The 16,873-nt window shown below is 36.1% G+C and overlaps 1 protein-coding gene across 1 annotated transcript in view; it reads left to right on the forward strand.

Moving 5' to 3' along the window:
- The first annotated feature begins 7,355 nt into the window (after positions 1-7,355).
- The window catches only part of CDH19 (cadherin 19), a 40,877-nt gene continuing 31,359 nt past the window's right edge, over positions 7,356-16,873 (forward strand). Inside the window, exons 1-2 of the mRNA XM_075495678.1 lie at positions 7,356-7,553; positions 10,875-11,169. Of these exons, the coding sequence (XP_075351793.1) occupies positions 7,356-7,553; positions 10,875-11,169 (493 nt within the window). The remainder of the gene's footprint in view (positions 7,554-10,874; positions 11,170-16,873) is intronic.

Genomic DNA, 16,873 nt, shown 5'->3' on the forward strand with positions numbered 1-16,873 from the left:
CAGTTAATAACATGTGGAAAAGCTATGCTTCCAAAAGAAGAGAAGATGACACACCAACCAGGGAGAAATCCTAAAGGTTTAATTACCTCTGGGGAATCTGCTGGAGCTCTGTGTGTGTATCAGTGTGACATTCTCAGTGATACCTGCTGGTCCCTTTGGGGGATTTCAGTAGACTCCAGAAGAAACCTTTAATTTTTCTTTATTACTTTCTGATGTTCTAGATTTAATTTTAATATTATCTTGGTTCCAGCTGAAAAACATTAAACACAAGCACTCACAGGGAAAGTTTACAGTAATATCCTATTGCCTTTGGCTCCACCCATACGCAGTGTTTACCTTAACCAGCGCTCCCAAAGGTCACCGCTGCAGAATGAAAGCAGTCCAGCAGAGTCCTGCCCACCAGCAGTTTATCCTTCCCCACATGCTCTATTCTGTTGACGGGAATGGTGTGGGTGACTCTTTTTTTCTACCCAGAGACTTTTTAGATGGGTTGGGTCATCTTTATCAGGCTGTTTCTAAAGGAGCTCAAAGGAATTGCAATGAGAAGACTTGGGTCTCCTTCTGCCTTGGGCATGTCTGAAATGTTTGAGGCTGCTCTTCCAGCTCTGTGTAATATGACTGATAACGCTGAGCGAAATAATGATTTAATGTTTCTAAAATCATGAGAATCTTTGTCCACACAGTTACAGCAGTGGCAGCAGCCACCTAAGGGAAGTCAAACATAGGAATGCTGAACCAGACCCAGAAATATTGAGCTGGTCCCAGCTACATATATCTCCAGCAAACTGCAGATCAGCAACCAATTGCTCAGTTCTAAAAATACTGGTGGAACAGGGTTGAAAAAGGCAAGAGACTGGCTATCTCATCTTGTATGCTCACATCCATTAGGAAATAGGTATTGTGCAACCAGTTTTACATGACAAAGTTAAAATGGAATAGAGTAGTACCAATAGTCACTGGCTTTAATTCAGAAAAAAAGCTATTTCTCCATGTTGGTTTACTCATGTCTTTTGGTGATTAATATAACTCCACTAAGGGAAAGAGAATGACCAAAGAAACTGTGGCGTGAGGTTGTAAAACATAGAATATGTCACCCCATCCTCTATACTATCTCCTTTGGCTTGTGGGCTGAACAGGAAAGAGCTCTACCATCTGTTTTCTTCAGTCACTGCAGGAAATCTCATCCTTCACCTTTGACCCCTGTCCCCTCACTTGTTCTACCTTTCCTCAAATGTTCTACCTTTTCTTACAGTTCCTGTAGGTTTTTGATGGGAAACATAGGATTTGAAGAAATAAATATCACAATTTGATACTGTAAAAGAGGTTTTGAATCTCTAGTATGGACATACTTCTGGCTACTGCTTGTCATGCTTTGAAGACTCAGGGTTTTGCCACCTCAAATGGCATCTGGGCTCTTTCTACAGTGCCACAGATATTCTAGTAAAATACTGAGGTCAGATAATATATGTTAATATACGACCTGGAAAGATAACCAGTAAACCATTATAAAACAAAGGGAATGACAGGATTTCTAGTCAGTCACCTCTACACTGATTAAAATCCACAGACTTAAAGGCACTAATCAACTAACAAATTAATTTCTCTAAAGCTATTTTGTCCATGTATAACTGACAGATAATTACTCCGGCAATTCTATATAAAAGTTTGAAGGCCTTCCCTAATGGTACAATAGCAATTTTACAAAATGAAGAAAATAATGTACCAATTAGAATGAAGTGAAATTTATATCACATTCATGTAAGTGAAGTGCTGGGTGACTAGTGGAGACACATGCAGCCGCACTGTGTTAATATGCACTACCAGTCAATATAATTTGGTCAAATGTCACATCAAGACGTGCGTTAAAGAAGACACTTCTCAAGGTTAAGTAGTAGCTTTTAAAATAGCTAGTCATGCAACAGACTAGCAAGACTATTGTTGATATAGCTCTAATTAATTGACTGAAGACATTATTACATTTTAGATGTTAGTTCTGATAGCCACAGTATAATTAAATTCAGCATACTTGTTAGATGTAGCAGTCTAAATTCATTAAAAAAAATTGTGTGTGAAAGACCAGAAAGTAAAAAAAGACTAAATTAAAATGTTTAGATTCAATACAAATAATAGCTAAAACTAAAACAATATTAAATGCTAAACCAATCATAAAGAAAAGAAATCAAGCAGATAAAAATAAGCTGAGAAGCATTATAGAAAAGGTGGCCTGAGCTACAGCAGGACTGGTATTAGGTTTACCCTTTCACAAAAATCAATCAATCAATCAATCAATCAATCACATAATATGTATGTGTGGCATAAAACAACTGTGATATTCAGTAAAAAATGAAGTTAAAATAGTAAAATAAATTCTTGCAAATTTTAGTCCTTTCTTCCCACTGTTGCTTTTTATTAACTCAGTTAAACATTACTGTCACAATAGCGACTTCCCCTGTGCCAATCTGTGATGGTAGTTATCAATGGAACCAGAGGGCAAATCCAGCATAGTTAGAACTAAATATGCCATATTTATTCCTTAGGGCTCTAGTATGCCTTTTTCCAGTGTCTCCAAATAAAATACTTTAAATACATGAAGAATGGAAACCTGACATAAGAAAAAACCTTGGCACTGATTGTAAAAGATCAAATCACAGCTAAAAATCAATGAAAATGGTAATTAATAGTTTCTAACACACCAAATCTGTAAAAAAAATTATCTGTCTCTATGTGAAATTCAGCAAAGGTAAGAAGCAGCAAGAATAGGATTAAGTCCACTACTTTGCAGACTCTGGAAGATTTTATCATTGTTGTATACAGATTTTAAAAACTAAACAACACAAAACATATGCATTAATTAAACTAGTTGATCTATATATTATTAATTCTTTGGGAATTCTAGGAGTAATATAGCCTAGGTGTCTACCATATTGTGTAAAACCTAAACTGGTCAATGAAAATGAGTCCATATATAGTTTTTTCTGGAAGGAAAATAGAGCAGCAGCACTATAATACAGTAGGATTATCAGTAATCAGCCATATAAAATGCAACTAGGACAAATAGTACAAATAGTACAAATGGTACATAGTACATAGTACATAGTACATAGTACATAGTACATAGTACATAGAAGGTTTCTATCCATTCAACCTTTTTCTAACGCAGTAATCTGTAGGTGTTAGTTACAAATACCCTTTCTTCTTTATCCTGTTAAGTGAAAATTAAAGATAGCAACATACAAGGGAGACAAATTTCACTATAATCGTAACACCAATGCACAAAACAGAACTTGCAACTGACACAACATCATGTTGGGCCTCTGCTTGAGATAAGAAATATGTTTCAGGAGCTGCATATTAATGAATTAGATTGGCTTACATGAATTTTTCCACTTTGTTGCTGTTGTTGTTTGCTTAATGTTATTAAAACAAGCATAGACAACACCAGTTTCCACAAAAGGAATGTCTTTCAGTCTGGCATTTTTGGTTCTGCTCAGTACTTTCAAGGGCAGAGAGATTTGTTTTTCTCAGGAGTCACTGTTCCAAAATCCTGCTGTAAAGTAGGATCAAGTGCATATACAAGATGGTCCTAATGTTCTCTAGTTAAGCGATATCTACCATGTCTGTTGTTACCATGTTCCGTGTTTCGTTACCTCCTAATTAAAAGGCTTTACTTATATCAAGTTATGGGAGGTTTGTTACAAAATTAAGCTGTTTTTTCCTTATTCTTCAGCTAACAGAACTGGAACATAATTTATCCTCACCTTCACTGTAATCTGTTGTTTGGGGTTTTTTTAATGCTTTAGAAAGCTGTTGTTTTGTCTGCCCTTAGTCTTTGATTTTTTCCACCAACAAATATGTAACTTCACTATATCCCAGAGGCTGTATCATTTAAACCTCTTATTCTTCCTATTGTTATTCTTGCAATGCTAGGCAGTAACGGGTATTATTTTGTAAAGTAATGACATGGTCATAATTTGAAATTAATTACTATTATTAAAACAAAGGGTATTCAGAACCAAGTCAGACTACCAGCACACCTAAAACTAATATCCAGTTTCAAGTGGTGACAGGATGTCTCTTGGTTATGGTTCCAGAATAAACCTAACAAAGGACTCTGCAACTTTGTGTCAAGAAGGTAAATCTATTCTTACTCTACAGGAAACTCGTGATTTTCATGGGGTATAAAAGAAGATACTGCTTTAAAAGCTGTAGCTTGCTTATTACAACTGCAATTGATATTCTCATTACTCTCTTCTAAGTATCAGTCTTTATTATTGCAATCCAATGCAAGTGAGAGAGAGTGGAGATGTACTTCCTGAAGAATAGGACAGGAGCAGAACAATGTTCCCCATTTCTCTCATTCCCTTGGGAAATTATTAGTGATAGCTCATTTGCTCATCTCTGAAAATATATTTGTCTTTTGTTTCAATGAGAGGTTATTCTATTAAAAATTTATCTATTTGTGCATATTACTATAGCACCTAAAAGCTCTGTGCTTTTAATAATCCTCCCTTCTGCTGCATATTATAATGATAACACAGAGTACAAGGTCATTTCATTTACAAAGACCTTACAAATTGAGTGTAAAACAAGAGACAACTGATGGATAGGGATAGAGAGAGGAGTACAAGGGAATAACAAGACAATACTAGTCACTGTGATAGGCAGCAATCTCAGCACAGAATCACCTTAAACACTGTGAACACTTTTTTTTCTTTAAGTAGGTAATACTGAAATTTAGATTTTTTAAGGAAAGACTAGAAATAGAGGAGGGAGTAAGAAATTAGTTTCTGGATATTTTACAAGAGCTACTTCTGAGAGTAAGTTACAGTCTGTGGAACAGAAAGAAGATGATTGTTTCACAAGGGAGCAATTGAATTTATAAAGAATGGCAGCATGTGCTGGCCAGAGGCTGGAGGCAATGTCTCAATGCCAAATGAGTAGGAAGATGTTGGAAGCAAATATGCTTTGAAAGGTCCTGAAAGTAAAGGCAAATTCAGTATGTCTGGTATAGCAGAGAAGAGAAAACCAGAAATACATATAACTCTTAATTCCATTACATAGCTTTATGTTTTTTTTACAAGAATTTTCCTACCACCTGTATTTTCAAGTTAAAGACTTTTTATACATGTAACAGTGTGCAACATGTCAAAATCTAAAAATGTTTATTCCCCCCCCAATTCGTCTGAGACATGATGCTTGAATCTGTGTATCATAGGCTATTAACATAAATTGCTAAAGAGGAGACACTGAAATGGACCAAAATATTAATTATGCTCTTTAAGCTGTTCATTGCTGACGGCTAACTGCCGAGTGCATTGCTAAAAGGTGGCCAACAGTAGACCTGCGAAGCCATATTCTGTACCCTCACGACGTTGATGTGTATACACAGTGTCTTTCTGATGAGTTTGATAATGAGTGTCTGTTTGGCATTCACTCTGCGTGAAATACTGCCCCACAAGCCTGAAATACTTTGTTGAACAAGGTGGGCAGTGTCAGAACAAGCGGCCAAAACACCAGCTAATGGGTAGCCAGAAGCATTTGCTATGGCCCAGGCTGAACACCTGTCTCCTCATTTAAATAGTGATTGAAATAAATTCTTTATGATTCCTCAGAAAGGTCTTTTTGACTATTCAGCTTTCATTGTTTGAGTTTTGTGTCCTTTGGTATGTACTGCAGTAAAATGAATGTTCATTTTCAAGATTAGCTTCTGTGCAAATTACTGCTTAGTGTTAAATACACACGCTGTACAGAGAGACTCTCCAAGGCCTTTAGGCCTTTTAAACCTCACTCAAGCTTTATTTGAAAGCCAAGTTGAGCTGTGTTGGCCTTGTCTTCCATGTCACAAATATTATTCTTGCAGCTTTAGGAAAATAAGCAATTTTCCATAGACAACTGAAACAAGAGAGTACCCAAGTCATATTCCTTCCATTCAAGTCTCATCTTGCACTGTTACAGCTTTACAATTGAAAAACAGAAAATGTTAAGAAATTGCAACTCGCATTTTAACACCTACAATTCTATATGCCTTACTATTAGAACTCCTTTATCTTTTTTCTCAGTAAATGTACATACGCAGGTTACATTTTAACAGAATAATGTTCAACATCATGTAAAATTGCTGGAAGAAAATAAATAGTTGTGTATATGACCTGTCTGTCATTTTAAGCAATTATGGCATTTCCCTTTGCATAAGGATGGGTATTTATAACATTATTATTTAAATCGTGATCCTAAAATACATACATTCATATTTTATCCTGAACAGGCAAAAGGCTCATGGATTTTCACACCTAAAGTAAATGCGGCCAAATATTTTTTTCCAGTGTGTCGTACAAACTGACTGGCATGTGATAAATTCATAAACCAGACTGCTCCTGCATAGGAAATGTTATTCTTCAAGGCTACAGCCTTGAAAAGAATGCTAATGCCATTGCCAAGTAAGGTCTTAAGACTTGAAATGTGTGTGGTAAAGATTTTCAAAATGTTCCTTTTCACCTCATAGAAGATGGCCATTCTTAACTGAGCATTGCACTTTATTTAAAATTCTGTTTCATGTATTGTACCAAAAATCACTGAAAAGTCAATAGTAGCATATAGTTTGTGCAAAGCCTTAATTTTCTGAAATAATACTTCATGCCAATTAAACTAGCTGCAGAAACCTACAGCTTTCAAGATGCATTTGCCCTTTGTCTGTTTAATTGAAGACAAGAATGTCAGAGGTGGTAAAATCAGTTAAGACAATTTCTGTTGACCAGGAAGGAGAAAGTTGCCCATTTTTGCTGCTTCTTCATGGTACCCTACCGCCTTTGGCATTTTTGCAGGCATTTTGCTGAGTTAGGAAGGAGGGAAAGAAGAGGTTAAAAAAAGTATCTGCACTGCTCTGTTTCAGCTGTCAGTTATCAGGGCCACTAAGGCTAGATGTTCACCCTTCAGGCAGTTCTGTGACTGCAGCTCAAAATGAGCCTTCTCTAAGCAGAAACATACAATTATTCCAATCAAATTATTCCTAGGCTACACAATACAATTACCCAGCTTAATTTGGAAGATGAATTAATTGAAGGATGATTTTCCTTTTTTGCATAGAAAGTCCCTGTGTAGGATATTCATAAAGGAAAGTTGAACACTTGACTTTCATGCCAGAGTCTCCAAGCGAATCTCTATTTTAATCAGAAACAGACTTTCTTTCAGCTCTTTCCTTTTAGGGAGAGGAGAAGGTTTTAACAGTGCAAATCAGTTCTTATATTAGCACAGAATCAATATGTAAAAGTGGAAAGACAAAAGTGATGCTTTGTCAAAGTCTTTTTCTCTTTTTCTCCTCTTCCACAGATGAAAATTGATTGAAAGAACAGTTCAGCATGAATTGCTCCGCATTGCTATGTCTCATGCTGATGCTGGTACAACTTTGGCCTTGCTCTCCAAGCACGCAGAACTGCAGCGCTCAAAACACAGATCAGTCTTTCACAGCAGTTCAGAGAGTGAAATGTGGCTGGGTAAGGGAGCCACTTTTTGCAACTGAGGAACAGACTTCAATGGTGCCTGTGTATGTTGGACAGGTATGATAAGTAATGATTCAAGGACAGTACAAGGTTAGATTTAACGTTGCTGATTAGCAGCTCACTACCTTGACTTGGAAGACCAAGCATCTCCAGTGACACAGAAATATCCAGAAAGGTAGAAAGAGGAGTTCAGAGAGCTGTAATTAGGCAGCACAATATCTCTCCTTTCCTGCGACCTGACTTAGGGTCAGAGAACTCCAAGAGCTGGAGGTCGAGGCAGTACCAAGGACCCTCCTTCACCTAGGTCTGCTGTCAAGGAAAGTTCACGTTCACTCTGTTACTAAAACCAGTTTCATACACAGCAGATGAAGGTATCAAGCTGAAAAGTTCCTTTCTGTCTTCTGAATGAAAGTTAAGGACTCTTTTATCAACATCTGGCAATTCGTTTGTGCTTGTGCTATTTTTGGCACTACATCAAAGCAGCCATACTGAGTGCAATGTAGTTTACAAACAGTATTTAGCATGATTTTCTATTACACTAAGTAGCAGCTGATTTACCCCTCATTAATTTTTAATGAAGCAGATTAATACTAAATCCTTTTACCACTGAGAAACTACAGGAATCTGTATGGTTCATTAGATTAACGTAGGTTTAGCACAACGAGCAATTATTTTTCACCCTCCTTTAAAAATGTGCTTTAAGATAATTGTCTTAATGAGGCTTTATCTACCCCTTTCTTCTCTCTCTGCTTATTATTATTATTAATATTTATTATTATTATTATTTATTTTTGTATGCTAGAAGTAATTATAATCTTGAGATCTAGTTTTCTTTTCTTTAAGGCACTTTCTAGATGAATGAACCAAAATAAGTTTAACTGCTAATTAACTAGCACTAAAATTTAATTGGGCCCAAAGGGTGAAGTGCTCAAAATTCATTAATTACTTTTTCACATCCCCTTCAAAGCAACTGCTATAGAAGTGTGATGTCTCACTTCTGAAAGAACAAGTGTAGACATACTCATTTTTAAATTATTATTACTTTTCCCATAGCTGGAAAACAGTTTCCTGTAAACTTCATAAATGTATATTTTCATACAGCTTTAGAAAAATTTCATAATCTTGCCTTTCTATTTCTCACAGGTAAGGTATGGGGAATTTTTATTGAAGATTATGGTTAATTTATTTCAGTCTAACCATTGTCTAATCAGACATATTTACTTGTGTCTTTTTATTGAGTAGAATATGCTCTGCTTTCAGTAAATGAAGTGATAGTCTATGATCAATACACAAATTTTTAGTAAATAAGGCCCTGAAGGAAACTGCATCAACAAAAATACAAAGGTAGCCTCTGTTTTTAAGTCACTATTCCATATCAACTTTTCGCAGTCAGATTCAGAGCTCAATCTTCAAATTTCATTTAACATAGACTCATGAATCCTTTTCCATTATCATGTTTAAGAAAAAGAAGTATTTCCATCAGCACTGCAACGGCAGATATATAAGGGCAAGTACATAAATTCTTGTTCCCGGTTCTCATTTACAATGGAAAGACCATTTATTCTTTTGTGTCTAGCTTAATAAAACAGGTAAACTGAGAACCTTCAGTATGTTTTCTCAGCAAATGTAATCTGTAAGAACCTCGCATTTAACATGGTCAAGGTCATGAAAATCTTCTGGGGATAAATGATTCTTAGTGAAGTGGTTCAACACAGGTTATGTCTAAACAGCCAGTCAGAGGCATGCTTCCAGTCTCTAAGGGTTTGATGCACTCTGTGATCACATCTGAACCCCATCTTAGGTTAAAGATTTAGATATTCATCACCTTTCCCATTCCCTGGGTTTCATGACAAGGAAACCAAGATTTATGGATCAAAAAGAATCTGTGGTGCCCCTTAGCCAGATGCCAAATTTGGATTGTGTTAAAATGAGTTCAACCAGACCACTCATAAGGGGGTGAACGTGCCCCATGTTTTGCCCACAACTACTTATGTTGAAAACATTTGACTTTTAAGTTTTTCACATTTTAAATGATTCTAAACTCCCTAGCCTTGAAAATTCTCTCTTGGGGGAATTAACTTTGTATAATTTAGGGCTTAAATACTCTGACACAACTCAGAGGAGGAACTCAAAACTGTTCCTTATATCTCAGAGCAGCATCCCAGTCACATTCTGAATAAACTATCCATTTGATGCATGCAGACAATTATGCATTATGAAAATCTTCAAAAGGCATTGGCATTGTTCCAAAGAAAAGTTTGAATTATTTTTGAAACTTCAGAAGCTATTACAAAATATATTGAGTAGATTCAATAGGGAAATGTGCCCTTTACACCCCATAGTTACTTCTTTCCCACTCTGTGGCCTTGTATCCTGCAGTAAGCTGCAGTAAGCTTGAAGCAAAACAGTGAGATTATTGAAGTCAACAGGTAGACGTATTATTTGCATTTAAAACCTACTGCTTTTTAGGAGAAGCAGGTTAAATAAAACTTTTTTTTTCTTTTACATTGGATTTTTCAATTATTATCTTGGCTTTTAGACATTTTGACATCTTTTGTTCTAAACCCAAAATAAATAAAGAGAAAATTAGAGAATTAATGATACAATAGAAACTGCTGTTCCCATAAAATTCAACTGTGGGTGCTTGACATGTTAAGAAATTAAGTTATGGCTATTAAAAAAGTACTGTTACATGTTGTTAACATCAACAGAACTATTTTGTTGGCATGAACAAATGTAGCTGGACCGCAATGGTCTCCAGGGCTCAGCTTCGTCAGAGGAGTCATCATCATAAAGTTCATCTTAGCAAGATAACAGAGGATGCAGATCATCCTGGAAGGAAATGGAAAATGTCTATCAATTTATTTCAGAATAAATAATACTGGCTTATACCACAGAATGGCTTTTCATCTCTTTAATATTTCAACAGAAATAGAACACCACTGTCTCTCATATTTACACTTAGTATTGCTGAGTACAAAAAATATATAAAACTTACAAAGTACACTTGCCATTTGTAATAATAAAAAATTTAGATAATATTTAATGACCTTTGCATCGTTTTCAGCAGAAGTTTATGGGAGCTGATAAAGCAATGAACTAAAGTAGGTACTTACATTCATTCCCTTCACTTCAAAGTGGCTGAAGCATCTTTTTTTCAGGTTTACCATGCATTTATATGTCTGTTATATCAATACTTTAAAACTGAGCCATGACTGGCTGAAAATGTGACAATACCCTCTTTTAAATATTAGTATCCAAGAAGGCTCACTAGTGACAGGGTTCACTGTAGAATGAAAACAAACAAAGCCTAAAATGAATATTCCAAAACTTTATTCCTCCCAAAATGTGGTTTATTTTTCTGTTTTGTACTTGCAGCTAAAATCAGATTTAGACAAGCAGGATGGCAACCTAAAATACATTTTGACTGGGGAGGGAGCTGGAAGCATTTTTATCATTGATGAAAATAACGGCAAAATTTACGTGACACAAAAGCTGGATCGAGAAACGAAACCCTTCTACACTCTAAGAACACAAGCAATTAACAGGAGCACTCAGCTTCCTGTTGAACCTGAATCAGAATTTATTATCAAGGTTCGAGATGTCAATGATCATGAACCACAGTTCTTGGATGGACCTTATGTGGCTACTGTTCCAGAGATGTCACCTGAAGGTATGACATGCTGTGAACCAAACTCTTTATTTCCTGATTTTTTGCTAGATAGCTGTGTTGATATAAAATCTTAATAGCATATTTTATAGACTGCCTTTCAGTGAGAAGGAAGCAAACTGTTTTACAAGCTTGGAAATTTGCAAAGTTAAGTGCTTAAACTGAAGGTTGTGCATACCTCTACTTAACATCCTTGCCTTTAAATATTTAGGTACCTACATGTATTGAAGTCCTTTTACAAAATCTGGATACATGCTTGGATTGACTATAGAAAGTTGTCTTTCTCATCAGTTATTCAGCCTTGAAATTGGTATTTGTTAAAAAATTTAAAATTACCATTCAAAATAGGTAGAGTACTATAGCCAGTTGATACTGCAAAGGAGATTTGGGGCTGACAGATTTCACTACTTTTTCAATCAGTATAGCACCCTAGTCTCTAGAAAATTGTTCAGTGTATGATTAGTGTTACAACCTGTCAGCTCCTCAGGCTTCTACCAGTCTGAAAGAAAGTAGCATGAACGTAAACTTTAAAGTCCTCTGACCTCAGTTGCCTCTTATAAGGACATAAATATAAGCTTAGTTGAACTGAAAAGTACTCAACAGCATCCTTCAGCCTACTCTGATTCTGCTTAATAATTAAACAAAATGTCTTTATTATACCCTGTGTAGTATAAATCATATTGTACTGTAACTGGAAAAGAATCACATTCACATCACAGGCACTCACTATTTCCACCCCCCCAAAGATAGGGATAGTTTCCTTCCTATAAGTAATGTGTTTAGAACAGGAATGGTATGAAGCTGATGTGGGGCTGATGTGATGACCACCCTCACACTATGTATGATGCCTACCTATTTACATTGCCAAACCTCTTTCCTATCAGTCAGCTTCTCTTTCTTTGGATTAGACGGTGTGCAGTGAAGGATTGCCTTCTGATTTCCTAAGCACATGAATTGTAATTTTCCGGTCAAGAGGACAAACTTAATCCCTGCACCTCTTCTTTTCCATTTCCACATGATCAAACAGACCTGTACTAGGATCTGTCATGTATCTGGAAACTTAATACAACAAATACGAAGCAAAGTCAACATCTGACAAATGGAGGTGTATATATACATATATGTGTACATACACATATGCATACGTAATGTGTATACACATACATTTAAATCCCTAAAAAAACCCCAAGTGTGAATGCAGCTGACATAAGCAAGCATGTTATAGATATTGCTATCTCCAAATAACTATCTTCAAAATCAAAGGAAAACTGGATTCTTTAAATCTTATAGAAAGAATCCCAGTAATCTTTTAAACTTGTACCCCATCTCTTTCGGTTTTTTCTATTGCAAAAAATATTGAAAAGAAATTCAAATATTGTGCTACTTAAAACTGTATGAATTAATGAGGTGATTAACATAATAGCATCAGTGACCATAAAAGGTAATAAAAACTATGTTTCCTTCAGCATTACCCGTTCAAATTTTAGGGCAGATTCAGTGAATCTTTCACTGGGAGCTGTAAACTTTATCCTCTTCTGTCAGCCTGGATAGCAGTTACAAGAAAAGGATATTAATGCCTGGGGTTTAATCAAAAGTGGGGTTAGTATTCTAATTTCTGCCAGGAAGCAGTAGCTCACCATCACTACCAGCAATAGCTACAAAAAACATGCATTTAATCAATTTATTTTCTAGTCACCCTGCTTATACCACCTTTTACCACGGAAATCACTTTTGGGTGTACGATTGTTTCTTCACTGCCACTTTCTTCCATGCAGACAGACTTATTTGTCTCAAGACCTCTGCATCTGAGCTCTTGGTCAAATAGCTTTTTCTATCATAATCAGTTGCTTCTTCAGAGGGTACTTCTAATCTTTGCATCTTGCTCATTCACTCAAGTTTGGAGATGAGAAGACAGGTGCCTTGTCAAGGACCTTTGCATTTCTTTTTAATGTGTTCACACTAATAATGGGCATAGTTCATTGTCTAGAATTATCTCAGTATTTTTATCTGGGATTACACAGATTTAGGACTTTGACAATGCCCTTTTTTCTTTTCCTTTTTTTTTTTCCTGTGGTAAAGCATTGTTTATGAGGCACTTGTTCTCTTATAAAGGTGGTTTTAAAATAGCTGATAATTTAGTATGGCTTGATTTACACTCACACAGACCTGTAACCATTCACAGAAGTATATCAAGAATTTACTTATGGATTCCTTCTATTTTATCTTCCTGTCTTAATGATGAGCTCCTGTCTTAATGATGGCTATATGGAAAAAAAAGACAAAAGTTAGGTAGGGCGGTGCTTATGGCCAAAAACAACAGTAGTAATCTTTTCCTGCATACCTCTGTTTCTCACCTGAAACCATCAACAAGTAGTTGACAGATGAGACTATATTGACTTGAGCTGTCTATAAACTGATACCCTAAAAATGAAAGGCTCAGCAGTCTTTATCCAATCTCCTGTGTCATCTATTATATATTTAAATTCCTAAAATACTGTATCACTTCAGCATAACATTAATTAAACTGCAAAAAACTTAATTTATTTTGTGATATTCCTGTAAAATTATTAAAAAAAAGATTACAGTAAAATGTAGAAATATATGGAAAAAAAACCCCAGAAGTAACACCACCTCCCCCTTGTCAGATTGGGTGAAAAATAAAACAAAATCCCTGTGTGCCTCCACTCTCAGACACAGACTACCTTGAAACAGTAAACTCACACATTTGCAGTCATCCAGTGTATGATATGTGAATCTAAGTCGGTCCTATGGATCTTGAAATATTTTCCACACAGCTTCTTCTACGTTTGACCTCTCTAGTACTAATACCATAGCTATTTCAGAGACCATTCTTTCACCTACCTCTTCCATGTAGACACTACTACACTACTGGCATACTAATGTGTCTGTCTGGCATATAGAATGTAAGCAGAGTGGTATATAATAGTATATACCTTAACAGTGGTCAGCTCCAATGAAACAGCTGAGCCACACCATGCATTGATACCATAATAGTTCATTATATCGGTGCTTTTCTTCCAGTAAAATAGAACGTCTGCTTCCACAGTAAGGAATGTAGACCAGCATTAGTTTAAATGATACAGTGCAATAGAGGGACTTGGCCTTTGCTCTGTTTCAGAGCTCTCTAGTAGCAGTTCAGCTCACTGATGCTAGACCTGGGATCTCCTAGTAATTTCCTGGTAGAAAACATGCTCAGGAAGCATGGCCAATACTCAGGAAAGCAGTTCACTGTTACTGAACATTTTGTCTGGAACTAAGAAAGCAAGGAGAGAATAATTCACAGCCAGCCACTTGCCTCAGAGAACCACAGAAAAACAGAAAATAGGCACAGATAATTTTGCCTAAAGTTAGGCACAAATATCACTATATATACTAATGTGCCAACAAATTAGAATGCATTTTACTTCTTTCTTAGCTCTCTTTCATCTTCAGTACTAAATTTTTTAGGATTTTATATGCAAGTGTCACAGTAAATGAAAAGCGTGTCAGCAAATGGACTCTCTTCTAAGAACACAGGACTGTGGTTTTCCCTCAGGCATTTGGTACAATTTTACATTAAGTGTCTTCCATATAGCTGTTAAACTTGTACAAATGCAGTGTATCTGACGGAATGGTTAAAAGTCAGATGCAATAATATATTAGTACTTAATGTTTTTATAGATTTCAAGCTCTAGTTAGAAAAATGAATAACTTTGCCATATGAGGGCCCTATAGTTTACCTAATGGGCTGCAATATATAAGTGACACTACTATGTTTTGCCCAAGAAGGGTAAAACCAAGGCTGCAGGAATACAAAGAAAAATCTTATATAGCAATCAGCGAAATGTAGTTTGCCTTAAATAACGCTAATAAAAAGCAAAAAATGTGTAAGCATGTTTACTATCCAGCTTAAGACACATAGAACACATATTTGGGGATAAAGTTTATATCAACATCACACAGACTCCCGTATTCAAAAATGCATGTTTGAAAGCCCACAGACGTATTCAGTTAATTTGTCTCTGCCACGATATCCATTTTCACATAAATGGGAAATTGTATCATGGTGGGATTGTCAATTATATCATGTCATGGCTGGACTGTCAAGAGGTAGGGTTTTGGGTTTTGTTTGTTTGTGTGTTTGGGAAGGAGTTCTGTGTTAATTGATTGCTTTAAAAGATATTATTTGTATCTGATCAATTATTCTTCTCCCAATCATGGAGTTACAAAAAATGGCTTTTTGGAGTTTTTGAGTACATAATATTAACATTGTAAATTCTATCACTCAAATACAAATATCTAGGCAAACGTGATTCCATTCAGCAAATGGCTTGCTTTGTTTGCTGCAGGTTAAATGTGTAAAGAAATACAGGCTTCATGGCAATGAAAAATTAAAAACTGAAAAAGTATTCTAAACCCAGGATAACATTTTTCTTCTGTTTATTACATAGTTCATATTTAATGTAGAAGTTCATATAGTGATCATTAAATCTTTGTCCTAAAAAAATGTGAGAAACCATAGACCTCTCTTTACATGGTCTCCTGCCACCCCTGTTTAAAAATAGCCTTCCTCCTGAGAGTGCAGGAGATCTGTTATTGCTTCCCTCCAGGTCAGCTCCCTCTTTACCAGATGCCCCTTGCCTGCTCACCTTTCCATTATATCCACCAGCTGCACCTCACCGAGCCCAGCTGGGCAAATTCTATGCCTCTGCCTTCTGCTATACTCTGGAAGAGTCAACAGGGAGGCAGAAAAGTAGTCTGGGGCTTAGAGAAACAGCAAATGCTGGTTTAGATTCAGCATTTCTTTCCAATGGTTAGAAACTGTGTAGAAAATAAATCTACCTTTAAATAAGTGAGATGCAAAAAACTGTAATGATAGCTTTGCAGTCTTATATTTATTGGATTTTATTCCTGATTTATTAAATACGGTGCTCTAAACAAGTCAATTTCTAAACGTAGTTGTAGGCACTTGGTTTTATTTAGTAGAAAACAGCATTTATAAAAGACTGTACCTATTGGATTATTCATAGTTCTTGATCCCATCTTAACTAGCACTCCATTTTTTTTCAAAGCAACTGCATTCTCTTCATGTTAAATTGTCTTAGAGAGTGAATTTCCTGTATGAGAGAACAGTTTCCATAGACCATAGCTGATACGAAGTTAACAGTTGTGTAGCTGAGGATTTCCTTTACTCTTCAGTCTTATTAAAGAATACTGCTATTACTGAAGCATATATGTGCCCCGATTAAATATTAATCTGTCATTTTATCTTTAAATTTCTCCTGACAAATAAAGATCAGTGTATATATATATGTATACATCTATACACACACTGATACATACCTAAATGTCAGAAGTTTGGCGTTGTAAGTGTGTTTTGAAGGACATATAACCCCAAAAGTTGGTGGTTGTCCTGGTTTCAGCTGCGATAGAGTTAATTTTCTTCCTAGTAGCTAATATAGTGCTGTGTTTTGGATTTAGGATGAGAATAACATTGATAACACACTGATGTTTTAGTTGTTGCTAAGCAGTGCTTACACTAGTCAAGGACTTTTCGGCTTCCCATGCTCTGCCAGGTGCACAAGAAGCTGGGAGGGGGCACAGCCAGGACAGCTGACCCAAACTGGCCAAAGGGCTATTCCATACCATATGATGTCATGCTCCGTATATAAACTGGGGGGAGTTGGCCAGGGGGCAGTGATCGCTG

This window comes from Mycteria americana, chromosome 2, assembly GCF_035582795.1.
Source record: "Mycteria americana isolate JAX WOST 10 ecotype Jacksonville Zoo and Gardens chromosome 2, USCA_MyAme_1.0, whole genome shotgun sequence".
In the NCBI taxonomy this organism is placed as follows: Eukaryota; Metazoa; Chordata; class Aves; order Ciconiiformes; family Ciconiidae; genus Mycteria; species Mycteria americana.